At 35.5% G+C, this 22575-nt stretch overlaps 1 protein-coding gene across 1 annotated transcript in view; it reads left to right on the forward strand.

Moving 5' to 3' along the window:
* mgat5 (alpha-1,6-mannosylglycoprotein 6-beta-N-acetylglucosaminyltransferase) overlaps nucleotides 1-22575 on the forward strand; it is a 76850-nt gene that overhangs the window by 24804 nt on the left and 29471 nt on the right. The window contains exons 3-4 of the mRNA XM_058760511.1: nucleotides 2687-2854; nucleotides 18917-18993. Of these exons, the coding sequence (XP_058616494.1) occupies nucleotides 2687-2854; nucleotides 18917-18993 (245 nt within the window). The remainder of the gene's footprint in view (nucleotides 1-2686; nucleotides 2855-18916; nucleotides 18994-22575) is intronic.

The following is a 22575-nucleotide window of genomic DNA, read 5'->3' on the forward strand; positions in this document are numbered from 1 at the left end:
GTTTTCCATGTCCTGATCCCATTATTGTCTGTAAGATTTTGTTATTCCCATAAAACTTATTTTACCTAGCTGTCTTTCAGCTTGGAAGATTAAAATTGTAATTATTTTAAGGCTGTTTGTATAATTTATATGCTATTTTAACTTGAATAACTTGAAAATTATTATCCAAACAATTAACAAATTAACTTGCTTTACCTGTGAATGTTGTTCAAAAAAGGTCAAACCGATTATCGGCTTGATCGGTTATTGTATTTTAGATGGTTATCTTTCAAAACAATAAGAATTCATGTTAACATGAATGTCATGATCTCATACTATCGATAAGATAATAAGGATTTACACAAAATTTGTTTTATACAGTTATCTTGCAGCTTGTGGGACTGACAAATAAGATAAAAAAAATCACACGTCCTTTTGAAAAAAAAAACCTTCAAATATCACATGAACGCGGCCCCATCCTGAAAGCTTTACTGCTCTAAGGGATTTAGTGATCATGACGTCCTCATCATTGTGAGCTACGGCACTCAGCGACATAGAATTATGGATTATACTCTCTTGTCTCCATCTGTCAGAGAAAATCCTGCTGGATTTGGACTATTTTTTTGAGCCAGAGAGAAAGCGATAAAATGAGTTTGAGACATTCGCAACGAGTTTAACTTCCATAATGTGACATATTTCTGCATGAAAAAGAATATTTAGCCAGAAGTAATGGGATGGGATCGTATGGGATTTGATTGGATGGGGAAATTGGGCCAGTCTTCACTAGTAATGCATCATGAGAAGTACATTTCTATTATGTCCTTCATTCTTTTATGAGATGTGAGAGAGAAACAGGAACAAGTACTTCAAGGCATTTTAAACTGGAAATAAGTTTAACAACGTGTTTGTTCTCGGTTCAAGTAGCCTTGATTAACTGAATGTGAAAGGAATCTAGTTAATGACAGTAATTGTTGTCACCAAGGAATGAACATAGTTAAAGAATAAAGTGTATTTGTCCTTCTGTATGGTTATTGATTTTATTACATGCAGTTTGTTTGCTAATTTAGATTGTTTAAAACAATAAATCACTTAATCAGGAATCTCTACTCAATGAATCTCGCGATTCTGGTTATAATTGCATTTGTATCATTCCAAACTGCACTTTTCCTTTATGTCACTCTCTGCATTAGAGCATAGTCATCTTTTATGCTGTATTATCAAGATGAAACTCTTGGTTATTGAGTTATTGAGCGTATGGATGGTTTTTTTTTTATTACTGCAGGAAGCTTGTGTTTCAGATGGAGTCATATTAAAAACCTGTTTGAAATGCTGGAAGTGTATTGGCCTCATTCAGTTAAGTGTGTGGATTGAGCATCTAAATGGGCATCGTGCCTATTAGTTCATCAGAATTTATTCTATTCTATTCTATTCGTACAGAAGAAAAGATTGATAAATTCTTAATACACCTTAAAATGTGGCAGAAAAACTTAAAATTTAAAAAGGCACTAATTTTATTAACGTGTGATCAATGCAGCGCACATTTTCTGTTTGGCCCGTAGTTGGAGAAATGGAGATGCACAGTGTTGCCAACTTTGCGACTTTGCAGACCCCGTTAGCGACTTTTTTCCCTTCAATAAAAGCACCTAGCGACAACAAATCTTTAGGGTTTGCCCAAACCTTATTTAGTTTCGGAGACTGCCGCGCAAGCACGAGGTCTTGCTGTCCCAGTGCGCGCACAAGTTTCTCTCTCTGTGTGTCTGCATTGCTCAGCGAGCAGCGGAGATGAGCAGCACTTTCAGTTAAACACAGATATTATGTTGCTTCTCTAATTTTACATGCAAGTATAGCCGAAATCACAGCACAGCTATTGTCTTTTTCTTGTGTATTTGATTTTATCAGACGACGGTTAAATCAGGATTTTTGTGCAGATTAACCTCTTGGAAGGGAGAGCTGGTTATGTAGTCTTAATGGGTCGTGTTTCAGTCACTATTTCATATTCGTTCCATTGTCTGACAATGAAAACGGTTTTATTGAGAATTTAGTTGTATCAATATACAGTATGTGGGCACAGAGAGGCAAACAAATCTAATAATAAATAATAAATGTACATTTTGCATGTTTAGAAGAAGTGAGCTGCCCTGTTGTGCAAAAATGTAAACAGGTTTGTGTAAGTAAATTGCTCAGTGCAAAGAAAGAGAAGTAATGGGAACCTGGTATTTCTTTTTTTCATGTGTTCAGTAGACATGAACAAGTTCTTTGAAAAACATCTATGACCTTTTGAAGCATGTCTAGTCTTCATGCTCTGTTGACTATGGTTTCAATAATAATAAACATACATTTGCATAAAGCATCCATATTTGTCCATGCCCATGTTGATTAGAGTATTAAAAACTTAAAGTATTAATTTAAGGTACATTTAGAACAAATAAAAATGCGATGAATCACGAGTTAACAATCTTGCGATTTTTAAATATTTGAATTTTATTGACAAAATTTTATATATATATATATAATTTTTATTTGGAGAAAATTTATGTTATATTATAATATTGATTATTTTATTTTTTATTTTATTTTATTTTTTGAAAGTAGTAATTATTGTATTATTTAATAATCATATTATATATATTTATATAATATAAATACTAAAAACAAATACATTTCTCTGTTTTAGCTAATCATATGTATATCATTTTCTGTTGTGCAGATCTGAAGAAGACTCTAGCTGTTCTTCTGGATAATATAATGCAGAGATTATCAAAGCTGGAGTCTAAAGTGGACAATATCATGTACAACGGCACTAGTACCAACCTGACCAATGGAACCGGGACCCCTGGACCAAACCCCGTCAACCCAGAGAAAGTCAATGTGGCAGGTACAGATGCTCTTTCTCGTATTGAAGTATTTTCTGGTAATCTTTCTGTTTCTCCTTGACCGCCCCCTATTTCCAAAGTCCACAGCCCTCCATAGACCTCAGAGTAAACACAGCACTCTTTACACATCAGGGCACACACTCTTGTATGCATCACACACACACATACATGGTTTTCTTTCACAGCTCCTGCCTTCTTTATTGGATCCCATTGATTTTCCTTCAGCTCCATGATGATTAACGACCGTGGAAGAAAACAAACTATTTGTAGTTTCACCAAGTATTTGTTAGAAATAAGGGCTTGGCTATGTTATGAGTGATAGCTTTGTAGTCAAATGGGATATTTATCGTCAAATACTGTTTGATTTTTGTTTGATATGTTCATGGAATCCAAAACTGCTTTTCTTTGACGTGAGGTTCTCTGCTGAGGCGGTTGTTGTTTTTGACAGTTACGCTTATTGATTTTTACTGTGTTTATAATATAGTGTTGTTTCAGGTTGTAGTGACGAACCTGAGAGTTAATGTAGCTTGTCACTAAAGCAAAGTTTGACTTGGCAGCATTGAAGTTTGATGCTGAACTCTGTGTGTGTGTGTTCTGTAGGCACAATGCCATCTGAGAGACTGTTTTATTTTTTGATCAGATGACTGAATTTAATTTAATGTTATGGTTGGGTATGTTAATGTTAAGTACTATGATATTACCATCTAATTCTGTCACTGTACCATGGTAACATTATCATTGTGGAAAGTAAAAGCATGTTTATGAACATGAAAATGAACCATTTTGGTACTATAGTTAAACTGTTTTGGCAGATTGGTCATTGTAGTCATTGTCACCAATGGATTAATGCACTATATTGTATAAATTCACACTATAAATAGCATAGTTGAACTGTGGTTACTGCTGTAGCCTAATAATACCATGTTTGCTTGCACACATACAATTGTAACACAATTGTTTTGGACATTTACTACAGTAAAATCATGGTTTTTGAATATGTACAATGGTAATGCTGTGTTTTTGTACATTTACCACAGTAATACCATTGTTTTTTTTTGTTGTTGTTTTTTTATGTAAAATTATAGTATTTGGATCCTATAGTTAAACTGTTTTGGCAGGTTGGTCATTGTGACAGATGGTAAATTGCACTATACTTTATAATTTCACACTATAAAAACTGTGGTTACTGCTGTAGCCAAATAATACCATGTTTATAGGACATTTACCACAGTAATGCCATGATTTTGGTATTTTAAAACAGTGGTTTTGGTACTAAAGTAATACCATGGTTTTTAGAATAGTAATACTATGTTGTTAGACATTTACCAGAGTGATACCAGGTTTCTCATACATGCACAGTTATACAAACCCTGGTTGGGATATTTACCAGATACTGTATACCATATTTTCTTGTACATGTATAATTATAACAACATGGTTTTGGTCATTTATCATAATAATACCATGTACAGTTATAATACCATAACTTTATATATTTACCACAGTAATACAACATTTTGTTGTACAACCATACAGCCATGTTTGGTTGTAATATGTTGGTTTTAGACATTTACTATGGTAATACCATATTTTTACAATGGTATTCTCAGAAGTGCCACATAAAACATATGGTAATCATTTAGTTCCATGCTTATATTAAAATACCATGATATTACCATCTGATGCCATCACTGTAACATGGTTCATCCTCTGTGCTTTTCTGTAAAGGTTGTATGTGTGTGATTTCTCTGTCACTGGACTTGATGTGTGTGCGGATGTGATCATCGTCTCTGACTCACTGTGCTTAATATAGGCCAAAACCCCGTTGAGTCATGTGGGGCTTGACAGCGGCTGGATATCGCTAACCTTCTCTCTCTCTCTCCGACTGCTTTTTTGACAGACCCGCTGTGATGACGACTTTTTGTTTATATCTCAAACCTAGCTAAATTACTTTATACGATGCATTAAGTTGCAAAGGCAGGTTAAAATTACAGTATGTAATGGATATGGTGTGTTATAATGGCATTAGATTGTGTAACACTCATCGTTCGTCAGTGCTAACTTGATTTGCGAAGATTGTGCACAGCGTAAATAATTTAGCTCTTTTTTCACCATTGTAAGCAGTGCTTGATACGACAAGCATCACTATAATACTAAGGTTGCTAAAACCATAAAGAACATGCTAGCAGCTGCAAATCAACACGCTAAAATAAGCCAGAAGATGCTAGCAGTTGCTTAACAAACACGTTAAAACCACCCAGAAAACCTTTAGCAACCACTTAATATTGCGCTAAAACCATCAAGAACACTAGCAGCTGCAAATCAACACGCTAAAATAAGCCAGAAGATGCTAGCTGTTGCTTAACAAACACGTTAAAACCACCCGGAAAACCTTTAGCAACCACTTAACATTGCACTAAAACCATCAAGACACTAGCAGCTGCAAATCAACACGCTAAAATAAGCCAGAAGATGCTAGCAACTGTTTAACAATGTTAAAACCACCCAGAAAACCTTTAGCATCCTCATTGCTTTTAAACAAAGAACACGCTAGCAGCTGCAAAACAACACGTTAAAATAAGCCAGAAGATGCTAGCTGTTGCTTAACAAACACGTTAAAACCACCTGGAAAACTTTTAGCAACTGCTTAACATTGTGCTAAAACCACCAAGAACACGCTAGCAGCTGCAAATCAACATGTTAAAATAAGCCAGAAGATGCTGGCAGCTGCTTAACACGTTAAAACCTACCGGAAAACATTTAGCAACTGCTTAACATTACATTAATACCAAAAACATGCTAGCAGATGCAAAACAACGCGCTAAAATAAGCTAGATTAGAAGATGGTAGCAACCACTTAACTCATTAAAACCACCTGGAAAACCTTTAGCAACCACTTAACAATGTGCTAAAACCTTCTAGAAGATGCTATTTTTATAGCGTTGAGTTTTGCAGCATGTTAACAAAATGTTGAAATGTCATTTTAGGTCTCTGTTTGCTTAACAGACACGGTCAACATGCCGTAGATGTCTTTGAGAACTCAAACCAATATTTTCAAATCTAAGTCATAGTTCAGGATGACAGCAGCTCGAATCTTTACACGCAGTCCCAAGCTCTCCAAAGCACTATTATTCCCTGATGAGTGACCAAGTGGGCCTGACAGCTAGCGAAGAAAAGAAAGAAAGGTCCTGCTTCTCAGAGCTATCAAACGACTCTTTATAGTCCATCAACATGATGACAAATCTAAGTAATACTGTCTGAGAGGGCCTCACAAAGACTCATTGTGGTCTTCATGCTGGAACTGTAAACTGGCGAGTGTACGTGTGAACTCTTGCGCCCACATCAGAGAACATTCTCCTTCTGCTTATTCTTACTGAGTTGCTCTCAATGGGTGCATTTAATTTTTGAAGAAACAAATATTTCAAAGAAATGGAAGGGCTTTTTGTTCGTAGGTCACCTGCTGTTAACCTCAAACGTGTTTTGTTTCCCAGCAGTGTCAGAATACGTCTCTTTGTTGCAGTTTGAAAGTTGTTTCTCTCAGTTGACAACCAATATACGATTGAATTCGTCTTCTGATTGGCCCAAAGATGCTTATTAGAAGATCTGAGAGTCCAAGTCTATTTGTTGAGTTTGTTTTGGAAGCAAATGATTTCAAAGTTCCAGTAGCCAGTTAGCTTAGCTGTTTTTCGTAAACACATGTTGATGTTAGTAACAACAAACTGAATCTGGTAGCTAGCACAAAGAGGGATACAAAATATTGTAATTTTTAACGTAAAAATATCAGCTACCTACATTTAAAGGACTTTGTTATTTTTCTGGATATTCAGCTAACTATTTGCTTTGTTTATATTTTCTTCGTCATTGTTTTTAAAATGTGAGCGCTATCCTTTTTCTTGTTTATGATTCTCGCTGTTTTCTCAATTAGATTTCATCAGAGTTGAATTAGCATCTCACATTTGCGTCAATAAATTCGTCCATTTAAAACAAACGTATGGTAAAACAATTTTATTTTCAATGCAGAAAGATCAACATAAACTAGCAACACTTTGTTTGTTGTTGAGTTCTTGGAACTTTTTTCAATCTGACCATAAAGCATTTTTCCAAGTTCAATGCCATCATTTTTAACAAAGATAAAATAACGTTAAGGCATAGCCACCAGAAACGACAACTTCTTTCCAACATGAAGAATAGAAAATATCGGATGTTTCAGCATACGAAGATCCATGTAAGTAAAATGTCGGCTAGGTACGTTTTAAGAGGTCTGTCGAGTATTTTTCCAAACATGTTGTTAACATTTAAAATACTTGGATGACGACTGAAGAAAACTTAGTTTGTTTGTTTTTTTTGTTTGTTTTTAAATCATCACATCATAAGCATCATAAACACTTGAGATATAAACGCTGTTGCCCAAAAAACAACCTAGCAACACTATCTTAACCAAATTCCTGAGTCTCAGTTTGGTGGAAATGTTTGAAAGATTTGTTTGGAAAAAATTGGAAAAACTGTTTAATGACGCTAGTGCTAGCTCAAAAATGACACACCTAACACGTGTAATATGCTAATGGTCCTTTGGTAAATTATTCCTATTGTCTTCACTCTTAGGATAACATCAGACCTGGATTGACATTATCTCACGTCTGCGTCTGCGGATCCACCCGATTAAAACCGCTGAACCGTCGCCCGCCGATGTTATCTATCCAAACATGGCACGTTTCACCTCAGCTCTCTCTCTCTTTCTCAGAGGTTATCGGCTCTGCGTGCCAGCAGTGAAGAGAGCCCAGGTGTTCGTGTGGCCCGTGGCTTGTGTGTCTATGTGTGTGTGTTTGTTTGCGCCAGCGGTGTCTGTTACCGTCTCTCTGGACGGTGCTGAAATGACGCCGCTGGCACGTTCTACGCTTCTGGCTCTTGACTAGAGCCTAGAATCCTCGGAGAGAGAGGGAGAGCGAGAGACACAGACAGAGATACCCACTGTTAGCAAACAGAATGGCTTGCTTCATTGTGCTCGTAGATGCCGCTGGTGGACGCAAGGCCAACGTGTAATTAATAAGCTAAACACTCGCAGGCCAAGAACAATAGCACAAAGACAGTGTTCATCCTTGCTAGCTAAAAGAGACACGTTGGGTTAAAGTTACAGTTAAGGCTTGTTCAAATCAAGAATGTTGACTAAATTAGCATCCACACCAACTCAAGTTCTGTTTAGCATAAACACGTTGCAGTTATTACATCTGCTGCTTTAAATGGTCCAGCTCTTTTAACATCAGGTGGATTCTGATTGGCTGTCATTGTTTTGATTGTTCATCAGCTAGAAAAAATTGTTAAATTGAATTCATCCTGCACCGTTTGTATGATAGACGTGAATGAAGTTATTTTCGTTATGAGCGATAAACTTGTCGTGAACATTGTCCTACTACTTTTTTTTAGTGATGCAAACTTATGATTTTTACATTAAAATGATCAGCTTATGTTCAGGGTTGTGTACGAGTTTTGCCACTTTCTTCAGATGATGTGTAACAAAAAATCGAGTTTGGTTTTCTTTTCATCTCTTAACACACAGGGTATTTGTCCCATTTCTTCTGTATACATGAATGATTACTGAATTTGTGCGACTTTTTGTGAACAACGTCCTGCTACTTAGTGGTCAAACTTACGATTTACAAAAAAATGATCAACGTAACTTTAAGGTTGCAAGTTTTATATGAGTTTTGCCATATTCTTCAGATAATGTGTAACCAAAAATCTAGTTTGGTTTTCTATCTTTCTATCTCTTTTAACCCATTTGAGGGTTAAAGCAATATTAAAATTCTGGCCAATAACTGTTTACATGTTATGAACGATAAATGGACAATACAAAAAGTTACGATTTTTGACTCTTTTAAGTGTTCAATTGAATTTGTCCCATTTCTTTGAAATACGTGAATGATTCTTCAAATTGTGTGACTTGTTGTGAACAATATCTTGCTACTTTTTTTTTTTTTGTGATGTAAACTTATGATTTTTGCGCAAAAATTAACTTCAAGATTGCGAGTTTTGTATGAATTTCGCCACTTTCTTCAGATAACGTGTAACCAAAAATCTAGTATGGTTTCTATTTTAACACACTTAGGGGTTGCGCCAATAATAATAATGTGCCAATAATGAGCGATAAATGGACAATAATATAAGTTATGATTTTTGACTGATTAAATAAAAAATAAACTAAAATCTATTATAAACTAAAAAAGGGCAACACAAATCAATCAATATCAACTGATACAATAAATGTAAAAAACACTTTCAGATTTAACCGATATAGTACAGACATATCACCCATCCCTTCATAAAAGTGATCATTTTAAATGTTCAGCATTAGTTTTTCCATTCCCTTATCATCTGGACCTTGTTATCTGGATAAGCATGATTTGATATTGTTGCAAAACATTTTCAGATTATTTGGTCTGATAAAAATATTCCTGGATGATACTTTGCTTTGGCTTCACTGGGTTGCTAATGAACACAAACTCACACATTTGGTCATAATTTCCCAGTTCTGGATGTTTGTCACCTGTTTCGCAGAGCCGGAGGTCTCCAAAGAGTCGTGGTTGGGTGTGGAGTGTCCCTGCAGTTGCGTTTATACATCTAGGGCGGATATGGCTTCCCTGTTTAGGGAACAAGCTGAACCAGTAATACTAACCACAACTAGCTGCATGCAACAGTTCGTCTCATCAATCACATGAGATGGTCATGATGGTACTTCCTGTTTTATATTAAGCATAACTTAACCTGCAAAAAAATAAAAAAATAATTAACGATTAGGATGTTTAGAAATGAATAAAAAGAGTAGTCAATTAATGGACCATTTTTTGTTTTGTTTTTAGCAATTTGTGTCCAAAAATGTCAGAAACATAAACTTGTATCAGAAGCACAAGCTCACAATTTGTTTTTTGGTTCCTCGTTTTGGATCCACTTTGACAATCCAATGTTGTCGGCCTGTGTGTGTGTGTGTGTGTGGTCCCAGAGGATGGGATGCGCGTGTCGAGAGATGGGGGAGTCTGAAATGTGCACTTTCAGCAGGTGGTAACTGATGCGTAAAGAGTGTAATAGGTGAACGAACTGGTTTTGAGTTTCATCCGTTGGGTTTTATGCTTTTGTGCTGTGTCATGAAGCAATATGTTGCTGATGAGAGAGCACACTTCTTTTTCTGTCTCCATTAGTGTGCAACTGCTTGTCTGTCAGTCACATTGTTGGTCTTTTCGGCTCTTGTGTAGTCAGAAATGTGATAGTTATCAGTGCTGGGTAATGAAAGGCTCATTGTGTTGGACGGTTCTCTTGTGGGGCGATGATTTAATTCAGAGAAAGATGGTCAGCACACAGTGGAACTTAATTAAGAGCTCAAAATGTCCAATTAATCCTGCATTTTTTTTAGTAATTTCTACATAAAAAGTGAATTTAGATGTCAAAAGTCAAACATGTAATACTTTCCATGGAACCTTCTGAATTGCCAATACTTTCAACCAAACGCTTTCTGTAGCTGCATCAGACCTACAGCAGTGACGTGGAGTTATTTTGGCCCATTTCTCTGTCCAGAACTGTTTCAGCTCATGTATTTTTGGAATGTGTTGCTTGAAATGGCCGTTCCGGATCACGGCACAGCATTACTGAGCTCACTTTTTGGATATTGCTGTGCTTCCCAATACCAAATTAATAAAAATTTAATTTAATAAAAATTGTATAAAAAAGAATAAATGACACACACACACACACAATCATTATTGAATTTTTTTTTAAAACATGTTAGGAGTATTAGTAGGCATGTTAAGTTAAGTTAATTTTATTTTTTGATCATGATTAAAGTTTTTTTTAGCCATATTAGATGTTGAATTTATACTATAAAAAAAAAAATAGAAATATACACCTAACCCTACCCCTTACAAGAAACTTTGTGCAATTTTACTTTCTCAAAAAAACTCATTCTTTATGATTTATAAGGGTTTTGAAAAATGGGGACATGGAGTAATGTCCTCATAAGTCACCTTCTCCTTGTAATACCCATGTCATTATACAAATGTCATACCCATGTCATTATACAAATTTGTGTCCTCATATGTCACAAAAATGCGCACACATATACACTCAAGTGTGTGTGGGGCAAAAAAAAAAAAAAAAATATATATATATATATATGTATGTGTGTGTGTGTATATATGTGTGTGTGTGTATAATAACAATAGTGTGATGACAATTTGATTTGGAAATATTTCTTAATTTTAATGAAAATAGTGTTTCTCTCTTTCTCTGTATTCATGAAATTCACCTTTGTAATAACATTAATCATCTATAATTTGTCCAGATTTAAAAGTAAACCTGTGTGAGTCACATCCATTTGAAAGCTTCAGCAAAACCCTTCCAGCTTGGCAGAAAGACTGAACGGCCTCAAATCGCCTGGAACAGAGATTACACACACACACACACACACACTAGAGCACTGTACTCTCACACTCCTCCATACTAGCCATAGAAGTGCCCTCGGTGTGTGTTTTCTGGCAAGAGAGAGAGAAACACACGCTGCTCTGAGGGAAATGTGTCTCACTGAAGCGCAACAGAGAAAGAGAGACAGCTCTCCTGAGTGCTTTTCCCCTCTCGCTCCTCCATTTCTTGCTGTTTTCTCATTTAAAGACACACTCGTCGTCTTCTTGATGACTGTTGTTTGTCTTGCGGGGTCTCACACTATTTAGCCTGGAGGAGTGTGTGACGGAAAACGCCCATCTCTGTGTGTGTGTGTGTGTGTTTATGTGATTGCGTGTTTACAATGGTGCCTGTGTCAAGCACAGCTGTTTTTTCCACTCTACATACCACCACATGCGGACTCGAAATCGTTCCCTTTCTCTGTTCCTCTCAGCTAATCATTGTTTTTGTATGTGACAGTAAGAAGGAAGTTCTGTAAAGTTCATGAAAGAAGAAAACACGTCACTCTAATTTGAGATATGGACGTTATCGCCCCAATCAGCAAATGAAAGTGTGATGGTACAATTATCCAAATCTAGTCCACTCAAAAAACATTGTAAACTAGTCCACTTTGGTAGTGCTAAAGGGATTCTGGGTAATATTAGCCTAGAGTACACAAGCATATGCACACTTCAAAAATCCACTGGATTCCTGCCACATGCCTGCCCTCCAAAAAACATCGCAAACTTTCATAACACTGAAAGGATTGTGGGTATTATTAACCTGAAGTATAGAAACTTAGACCCTTTAAAATCCATACGATTCCTGGCATGTTTCTTGAACGGGTAACTTTAAAAACATCGTAAACTAGTCCACTTTGATGGGGCTGAAGGGATTATGGGTAATATTAGCCTGAAGTACACAAACCTCTCATTTAAACACCCTCCAAAAAACATTGCAAACTTTCATATCACTGAAGGGATTGTGGGTAATATTAGCCTAAAGTCTAGAAACTTATGGACACTTTAAAAATCTATACGATTCCTAGCATGATTTTTTAAAAAGCACTTAAAGGATTGCTCACAAATGTATGCATACTTACTTATTCTTCACATTCCCAGCATTTTTTTTTAAACCAGGGAAAAGTCTCTCAAAAAACATTGCAAACTTTCATATCGCTGAAGGGATTGTGGGTAATATTAGCCTATTATAAGTCTAGCTTTTAAAATTCCATTCAATACCTGGCATGTTTCTTAAACAGGTCACTCTAAAAACTAATCGACTTCAGTAGTACTTAAGGGATTGTGGGTGATATTAACTTAAAGTTCACAAACATAGACACGTCAAAAAAAAACATTGAATTCCTAGCATGTTTCTTTAACAGAAGAGTTTACCCCCCCAAAAAACATCGCAAACATTCGTAGTGCTAATCGATTGTGGGTAATATTAGCCTAAAGTCTAGAAAATTTTTCTCACTTCAAAAATCCATACGATTCCTGGTATGTTTCTTGAATAGGTCACTCTTAAACCTTCGCAAACTAATCCACTTTAGCAGTGCTGAGGGGATTGTTGGTAATATTAGCTTAAAGTTCACAAATGTATACACGCATCACAAATCCATCCGATTTCTGTCATTTTTTTCGAAAACTTTTCTTCCCAAAAAATGTTGTAGACTTTCGTAGCGCTAAGAGAATTGTGGGTAAAAATAGCCTAATGTATTCACACTTCAAAAATCCATATGATTCACTCTGAAAATGTTGCAAACTAGTCCACTTTCGTGGGTTGCACACATCAAAAATTAGAAATAGTATGCCGTGGCGTAAGTTGGGCGTACTGTTTTGCAACATAAAATTTCCAACATCGCATACTATTTAGTATGGAAATCCTGCACATTTCTAATCAGGTTAAGCTACTATCATTAGAAGCGGTGTCACAGCATCCCATAATGCATTTCACGGTCCTCTTCTCTCGTCTAATTTCATCTTTGAAGAAAAAATCAATTGAAAACCATTACAGACAGTCTGCTCTTAAGTAACGCAAGGGATTGTGGGTAACATTAGCCTGATAATGCATAAATGGGCGCATACTTTAGAAATCCATAGGAAATAGTATACCATCCAACTTTGGGGTACTTTTAAGGGTAGTGTGATTGGGGACTCCAATTCCAGTATTGCATAATATTTAGTACGCATAGTATGCAAATTAGGACTGAATTCGGAAATGCACATTATCATAGTAGTATTATAAAAACATATAACAGAGACTGTAGGCATAGTATATTATGCTATTTGAAATTCAGCATGGATTTAAACCTGGTCAGTATCAGTACCGATGGCGTCAATGCATCCCAGAATGCCTTGAGTGGGTCTTCATGTTGTTGGATTCTGTGTTGTAAAACAGTCTCTCTGCGGTAGACAAGTGTGTCCAGTGTGTGTGTGTGTGTGTGTGAAACAGATCAGGGTTTGTTTGGGAGTTCATGTCTAATTAAGCCCAATTAAGGTCTAATTTAACTAAATTGCCTTTGTATGTTAAATACACCCAACCAGGCGATCGAAAAGCGTTCACATCAAGCTGAACAGAGGCGAATTTCACAGCTCATTTTTGTCGTCTCTTTATAGTCATCCCTCATTTTCTGCCTTTTGGGCTATGTTTCGGCTAGGCTCGAGTCATTTTTGTCATTTTTGTCATTTCTCCCCCATGACTCTTGTGTCATGTGACTCTCAAAGTGGTTTAAATTCTTTGTTTGTTAGCGTGTGACCTTAAGCAATGTGAATTTGTTAATGACGTGTACATCCTTTACTGTTTGGTGTCCCCTCAGTGGGGTGTTTGTTTGGTTTACAGGATGTGCTCTTAATGTGTGCAGTTCTATTTAGGTTGCGGCCAGCCATTGTTCTGCAGCGCCGTCATGTCTTACTGCTTTATGAGAGAGAGAGAGAGAGAGAGAGAGAGAGAGCAGAAAGATGATCTAGCCCTTGCAAATCAAATCATTTGAAATCACATGGCTAACACCCTCACATTACTGCAGTTTCTGTCCTCGTCTCCCCTCCCTTCATCTCTTCTCATCTTGTCTCCTTTCATCTCATTGTTTCTCCTCCCCATCTACTTGTCTCCTTTTTTTAATCTAAACTCAACTCCTCTTCTCTTCTCATTTTGTCTTCGACTCTCTTCTTGTCTCTTCTCATCTCCAGTCCACTCATACGGTCTTGTCTCCTCCCGTCTAATCTGTTCTTGTCTTCTGTTTTCTTTCATCATGTCTCATCTCAGCTTGCCCTGTTTTCCCTCATCTTATCTCATCTTATCTAGTGTGTTTTCCTTTCATTGTGTCTCATCTCATCTCACCTGGATTCCTCTTCTCACTTTTCATCTCACTTCATCTCACATGGGTTTCTCTCCTTTCATCATGTAACATCTCGTCTCGTCTCACCTTACCTCAATTCATTCGTATCATCTCGTATCATCTCGTCTCGTCTCATCGTGTCTCACCTGGATTCATCTCCTCTCCTTTCATCTTGTATCATGTCCTGTCAGTTACTCTCATCTCAACTCACCTCATCTGAATTCATCTAGTCTATTTTCATCCTGTCTTGTCTCATCTCATTGTATGTCTTCTCCTTTCATATAATCTCTCGTTTCCTCACCTATCTTCTCTTATATCATTTCCTCTCATTGTTATCTCGTCTCCCTTCATCTTCTTTCATTTTGACTCCTCACTTCTCCCCATACCCTCCTTCATATTATCTCATCTTACCTTGTCTCCTGTTCTCTCATTTGCTTTCCCCTCTCATCTAATTTACACTCCCCTCATCTTATACTATTCTCTCATTTTTTTTTTTCATCTCGTCCCGTTTCGACTCCTCTCCCTTCTTTTCTCTGCTCTCTTATGGCCCGTTTCCTTTGAAAACAATGGATTTTGATTGAGCTGCAGGCTTAAAGAATCTCCTCCTGACAGTCTATGGATTAATCTCTTCAGGGATTTCATAGCTAATACAAACGGGCGAAGATAATCAGTGGCAAAAACATCAGGCGGCACATTTAATCTTTAGATGTCAACGCAAAGATGATTCAAATGCAAACGAATGCTTGAATCCTATGACTTCGAGACAAATTAAACAAATCACTTTGTATCTCTTCAAGTTATGATATTATGATCTAGCCTAAGTTTAACCTCTCAAATAGCTGTTAAATTCATTCAAACAAGTAGCTTTTTCAACCTAAAAGTTTATGTATAACATGCTTACACGTAGGCTTGACAATAGCCATCTCCGCAGTATGATGTCATACACTTGATATTCTACATCGCTTGGCTTTTTAAACTCGGTAACTTGAGTCACTGAGGTCTCTTATCTCCATTGTGCCCTTGAAAAGAGCTTTTTACTCTCGGGAACACCCGGGCGCCTACTGTAAATCACCTGAGAGGTAAAAGCGTCCGTGAAAGTGTAAAAGTCTGCACTCGGATCAGGGTTCGTCTGCAGAATGTGGGTGCATGTTTGTATTGGAAGAGAGACACATTTGCTTGCACAGTAGATTATGTGTGCCTACTTTGTGTCCCCAAAGATCAGTTTCTTTCGAATCTGCAAATAGTGCATTCATGGTCCAAGGTTTTTTCATGACATATGTGTTGACTAAATCCATATCAGTAGTTTCTCAGAAGGAAGGAGATTGCAGAATTTGATGGCTCGACAGAAACTGTTTGAGAGAAAGGAAAAAGCTAGGTTAGATTGTGTTTGTTTGGCCCTAAAGGGCAGTTAGAAGTTAAAGTTCAAAGTATAAAGCTGTGCCATCATTTTCTTTGTCATTGTAACCCTTTTTAATGTTGATATAATGTGTAAAATAATGCCGTGTGCAAACAGTGAAGATTCCAGATAAACAAAATGCAATTTTCTGATATATTGTTAACACAAGCTTGATTTCCAGTTCTTTTCATAAACACAAAAACAGTCATGAAATGTGGCTTTGAACTTGTCTTTGAACAGTAAAGATAAAAAACAAAAACAAACAATAAATTGTAATTAGATCTAATCACCCTTAAAATTAGATATTTAAAATAAAAAGACAGTTCAAAAGACGTAAAACTTGGGCATACTTATGATTTACGAAAATGCTAACAATTTTACAAGTTAACAATTCTTTTTCTTGTTTGACAATGTTTCATTTAATATATTATGTTTTGAACATTACAAACAGCAACTTATTTGAGACAAATTAAAAATTTAGAAAAATTAATTTTGACTACAAATTTCTTAGCTTTATTACTTTTTCTTTTATTACGTTGTCAACATTTAGTCGTTCTTTAGATATCATTGTTTTTCTTGTTTGTTTTTGTTTTATTTTTTAACAACCCTTTGTTGTTGCATAAAGTGTTTGCTTTGAAGAATTTCTAGTAAAAAATACGAACAACTATAATGTAACTAACGTGACTGATATTTTTAACGATAGCTATAAATTCTGATCTTATCAACCTTAATAGTAGACATTTTGGCTCAAAATATTTATGCATTATTATGTATTATACACAGGATAAGTTTGCGAAGTTTTTCCCATTTTAAAAGCTTAGTTTACCCAGAAATAAAAATTCTGTCATTAATTACTCACCCTCATGTCGTTCCAAACCTGTAAGACCTTCATTCGTCTTCTAAACACAAATTAAGATATTATGGATGAAATCTTAGAGCTTTCTAAACCTGCATAGACACCAACACAACTGATGCACATGTGCAAGGCCCAGAAAGGTAGTAAGGACATTGTTGAATAAAGTTATTTTTGTTTTCTTTTGCGCACAAAAAGTATTCTCGTAGCTTCATAACATTATGGTTGAACCACTGATGTCACACGGACTATTTTAATGATGTCCTTACTACCTTTCTGGGCCTTGAATTTGTCAGTTGCGTTGCTGTCTATGCAGGGTCAGAAACCTCTTGGATTTCATCCAAAATATCTTAATTTGTGTTTCGAAGATGAACGAAGGTTTTACACGTTTTGAATGACATGAGGGTGAATAATTAATGACAGAATTTTTATTTTTGGGAGAAATATCCCTTTACATCAAATTTGTTTGCATTCATTGTTTTTTTTCTGCAGTGCAAAGCAGCAACAGAACGTCTTTTGAAGACCATTTGAATGCATTTGGCAAGATGTGGGTGTTCGGTCTTAGTGTTAATTTCACACTGTGTTAATTTGCCGTGTTAACTGCATTATTGATCTCTTTCTCCGGCTGAGTGCCCATGTGCTAAAAAAGCTTGTTGATTTTGGGTTGTGATTGTGAAGTATTCAGTCTGAAGGGAAGTTAGCAGTAAATTTTGCACTTTATGATTTACATAAATAAACAAGAGCTACTTATCTTAAAGATGTTTTAAACCTATCAAAACTTGCTTTTAAAAATGCATTTAACCTTAGACTGTTACAATATATATTTACAATTATTTACTTTTTTAAATATTAAATAAAAAGTAAATTAAATTTTGTTTACAAATATTTTGTGCCTTGTTTAATGAAACAGGAGCACAATAGAGTTTGTTTAAAGAAAGTTCAAAAGTGCAAATCATTCGTAAATCAAATTTTTACATACCGTATTGACCCGAATATAAGATGATGTTTTTTTCTTGGAAATGCATCTGGAAAAACATGGTCGTCTTATATTCAGGGTCTAGACTTTGACATGTCAATAATACACCCACAATAATAGGTGGCGCCAAATACGCGTAAAACGGGCATGTCAAGAAATACGTAATGTACTGTATGTGGGTTTTGTAATGTTAGAACATCGTGAGTGAAAACAAAGAAAAAGAAAACCTTACAGCGGCACGAGTTGTGACTGCCATGTTAGCCTGATGGGACCAAACTTCACTGTAAGTGATTTTAAAATGCAGATTTGAAGACCACAATAAGATTTCACTTCTACTGATAATTACATTTTTCTAGGTTACTATGAGATGGATAGCCTAATCGTTATATAATTCAGATGGGCTACCTGTTATTTTTATGGTTTATCAAAAAGTGTATATTTTAAAATGTGATTGGTGGTACATTTTACCAATATTTACAATACTTTCAAACAAAAATTTAACTAGGAAAATATGCAATATGAAAATAATTTAAGAAAAATCACAAGATTTGGTTTTCGAAAAGCCTTTTTCCGAAAGGTACATCTTGAAAAGGGGGGGTCGTCTTATAATCAGGGTTTTCTTATATTCAGGTCAATGCGGTACATTTCCCATGTACTTATTTACTTAAATGGAAAAATTTAAATAGAAATGACTTTACTTCCAAATTACAAACAAATTTATTCTGCTAGCAACTTGACGACTTAGTTAACATTTAGCTCTCCATGAGTTAAACCTAGGTGTATGTTTGTTTTTGTTTTTTCGTTTAAGTTGGTTCTTTTCATCCTTTTGATGTTTTTCATCAGTTCAAATGAGGCAACGTAACTTATTAGATGCTTTGTAATCGCAATGTGGCTTTTGTACTTAATATTGCGTTAGCGAGTTAATTTGAGAGTGCATTGTGCGATAATTGGACGGTATTGATCTTCCAGGCGGAGACCTGCATGCCAAACAATCTTGTTGATTTTCAGCTGTGAAATTTGTCGTTTTGGGACTGTTGTGTGCTAATTATGTTCTTCTCTCTCTTTCTCTGTGTGTGTGCAGACTTGCTGAACGGAGCACAGGAGAAATGCGAGCTACCCTCGCTTGACGGGTTTCCGCATTGTGAAGGGAAGTTGAAGGTGAGTGTTTCTCGCAAACCTCTGATCCAGCTCTCTGAGGAAAGCTTCTCGATCTGAGTCACTCTTTAATTACTTTATGCTGTCAGTGTCCTATGATGGCTTCTCATCTATTGGACTTTATTTAGAAACTATTTCCATCCTGAATCCAGACAGATTTTTTAAATTAAAGACTCTCTGCGGGATATTCCCAGTATAGACAGAGAGATATTGATTTGTTTTGAGAGATATTTGAAAGCTTTTAACTGCTTTTGCGTTAGTTATGAGCAGAGTACTCATGTTGTTACTAAAGTCTGCAAGAATTACAGCCTTTGGGGAAAGTTAGAAAAGAAGATAATAATTAGGAGAAAAAGAACAAAAATTAGGTTTGCTAAAAGTTGCTAAAATAGCAGAATAAAATTATATATTAAATGTATATTAAATATTTGTTGATAGTGCGTGCATACAGATGCATCTCAATAAATTAGAATGTCGTGGAAAAGGTCATTTATTTCAGTAATTCAACTCAAATTGTGAAACTCATGTATTAAATAAATTAAATTCACACAGACTGGAGTAGTTTAAGTCTTTGGTTCTTTTAATTGTGATGATTTTGGCTCACATTTAACAAAAACCCACCAATTCACTATCTCAACAAATTAGAATATGGTGACATGCCAATCAGCTAATCAACTCAAAACACCTGCAAAGGTTTCGTGAGCCTTCAAAATGGTCTCTCAGTTTGGTTCACTAGGCTACACAATCATGGGGAAGACTGCTGATCTGACAGTTGTCCAGAAGACAATCATTGACACCCTTCACAAGGAGGGTAAGCCACAAACATTCATTGCCAAAGAAGCTGGCTGTTCACAGAGTGCTGTATCCAAGCATGTTAACAGAAAGTTGAGTGGAAGGAAAAAGTGTGGAAGAAAAAGATGCACAACCAACCGAGAGAACCGCAGCCTTATGAGGATTGTCAAGCAAAATCAATTCAAGAATTTGGGTGAACTTCACAAGGAATGGACTGAGGCTGGGGACAAGGCATCAAGAGCCACCACACACAGACGTGTCAAGGAATTTGGCTACAGTTGTCGTATTCCTCTTGTTAAGCCACTCCTGAACCACAGACAACGTCAGAGGCGTCTTACCTGGGCTAAGGAGAAGAAGAACTGGACTGTTGCCCAGTGGTCCAAAGTCCTCTTTTCAGATGAGAGCAAGTTTTGTATTTCATTTTGAAACCAAGGTCCTAGAGTCTGGAGGAAGGGTGGAGAAGCTCATAGCCCAAGTTGCTCAAAGTCCAGTGTTAAGTTTCCACAGTCTGTGATGATTCGGGGTGCAATGTCATCTGCTGGTGTTGGTTCATTGTGTTTTTTTGAAAACCAAAGTCACTGCACCCGTTTACCAAGATATTTTAGAGCACTTCATGCTTCCTTCTGCTGACCAGCTTTTCGAAGATGCTGATTTCATTTTTCAGCAGGATTTGGCACCTGCCCACACTGCCAAAAGCACCAAAAGTTGGTTAAATGACCATGGTGTTGGTGTGCTTGACTGGCCAGCAAACTCACCAGACCTGAACCCCATAGAGAATCTGAAAATTGTCAAGAGGAAAATGAGAAACAAGAGACCAAAAAATGCAGATGAGCTGAAGGCCACTGTCAAAGAAACCTGGGCTTCCATACCACCTCAGCAGTGCCACAAACTGATCACCTCCATGCCACGCCAAATTGAGGCAGTAATTAAAGCAAAAGAAGCCCCTACCAAGTACATATACAGTAAATGAACATACTTTCCAGAAGGCCAACAATTCACTAAAATTTTTTTTTTTTATTGGTCTTATGAAGTATTCTAATTAGTTGAGATAGTGAATTGGTGGGTTTTTGTTAAATGTGAGCCAAAATCATCACAATTAAAAGAACCAAAGACTTAAACTACTTCAGTCTGTGTGCATTGAATTTATTTAATACACGAGTTTCACAATTTGAGTTAAATTACTGAAATAAATGAACTTTTCCACAACATTCTAATTGATTGAGATGCACCTGTGTGTGTGTGTGTGTGTGTGTGTGCGTGTATGTATGTGTGTGTATATGTATATAAAATAAATGTATAATTTTAATGTAAAATACTTTAACAAATATTTGTGCGCAGTTTGATGACGTAGTTTAGGTTTATAATTCTTTTCTACTTAAAGATTTTTATACTTAATTTATAATTATAAGGTATTATTAATAATTTATTAATTATCATTTACTAATAGTAATTATTTATTATTATCATTGTTGTTGTTGTTGTTGTTGTTGTTGTTTATTAGAATATTTAGACGATAAAAGTAATTTATCTGGTTGCCCATATATGTGAGGCTGGAAATTATTATAATTATGATGATGATTATTATTATTATTACATTTACAATTTGATATAGCTTAAGTTGTAATTCATTTCTACTTTAAGATTTTTAATGTGTGCTTTTAATGAGTTTTACATTATAAAGTATTTATTATACTGTATAATTTATATTTATTAAATATTAACAAAACATAATAATGTTATATATTTATATATTTATTTTATATATCATTATACAATCATTTAGGATATTTTTGTATTTTGTTATTTAATTATATAATTGGTTATATAATTTATTAATACAAAATAGGCTATATATAATTATTAAAATAAAAATAAATATATATATATATATATATATATATATATATGTATATATATATATATATATATATATATATATATATATATGTATATATATATATATATATTTTTTTTTTTTATTATTATTATTGTTTTTACAAAATTGATACATATAATTTTTATACTTTTTTTCTTTTTTCTTATTTTATGGGGGTCTGTAATATGCCACGTCTTAGTGTGAAGTGTTTAGCGTTCACATGTCTGAAGTGTTTCGTCATGTGGATTTTTCAAATCCTTTAAAGAATTCAGAATGGAGTTTTACCATGTGATAATGCTTTTTCCTTCCTGGAACGCCAGTCTTCTTAATGAGCTCACCTGATACTCAGAATGAATCCCTCTGGATTTTTACAGCACGTTGATGTAGCAGCCAGACGGGACAAATTACGTGGGATTTAACATCAAGCAGAGCACACGAAGCTGGTCGGCCTTTTCAGTCAGATCAGACCCGAGCTTGGCCTCGTCTCAATAATCACAGGTCCTTTCGTTTAGAACTCATGGAAATTCCTGCGATATGGAAATCCTCTTAAAATCATGCAGAATTAAAACCAGAATGTGACAACGGTAACAGTGAGAACAGCCTGACTGATTTGTTTGACTTTAGACTGAAGGGTTAGAACGTCTCAAAACGGTTTTGTTTATCTGTTAAACCAAAGCGCGAAGAATCTAACAAAATGTTGTTTTTTAAGATAATGTGCTTTTAAAGGATTAGTTTGAAGGTCAAGTTTTATTCAAATTATGCCTTATATTTGCAAATCATTTGATAAAACCATTTGTTAAATTCTTGTTCAGTCAATTTTGAAAATCTGTGATTTTAATTCGATTTGTTTGGCTATTTGTGTACCAAAACCTGTTTTAAAAACAAAAGTAAATTACACTCTTACCATGCAAATTGTTTGG

Source organism: Onychostoma macrolepis, chromosome 22 (assembly GCF_012432095.1).
Source record: "Onychostoma macrolepis isolate SWU-2019 chromosome 22, ASM1243209v1, whole genome shotgun sequence".
NCBI classification, from domain to species: Eukaryota; Metazoa; Chordata; class Actinopteri; order Cypriniformes; family Cyprinidae; genus Onychostoma; species Onychostoma macrolepis.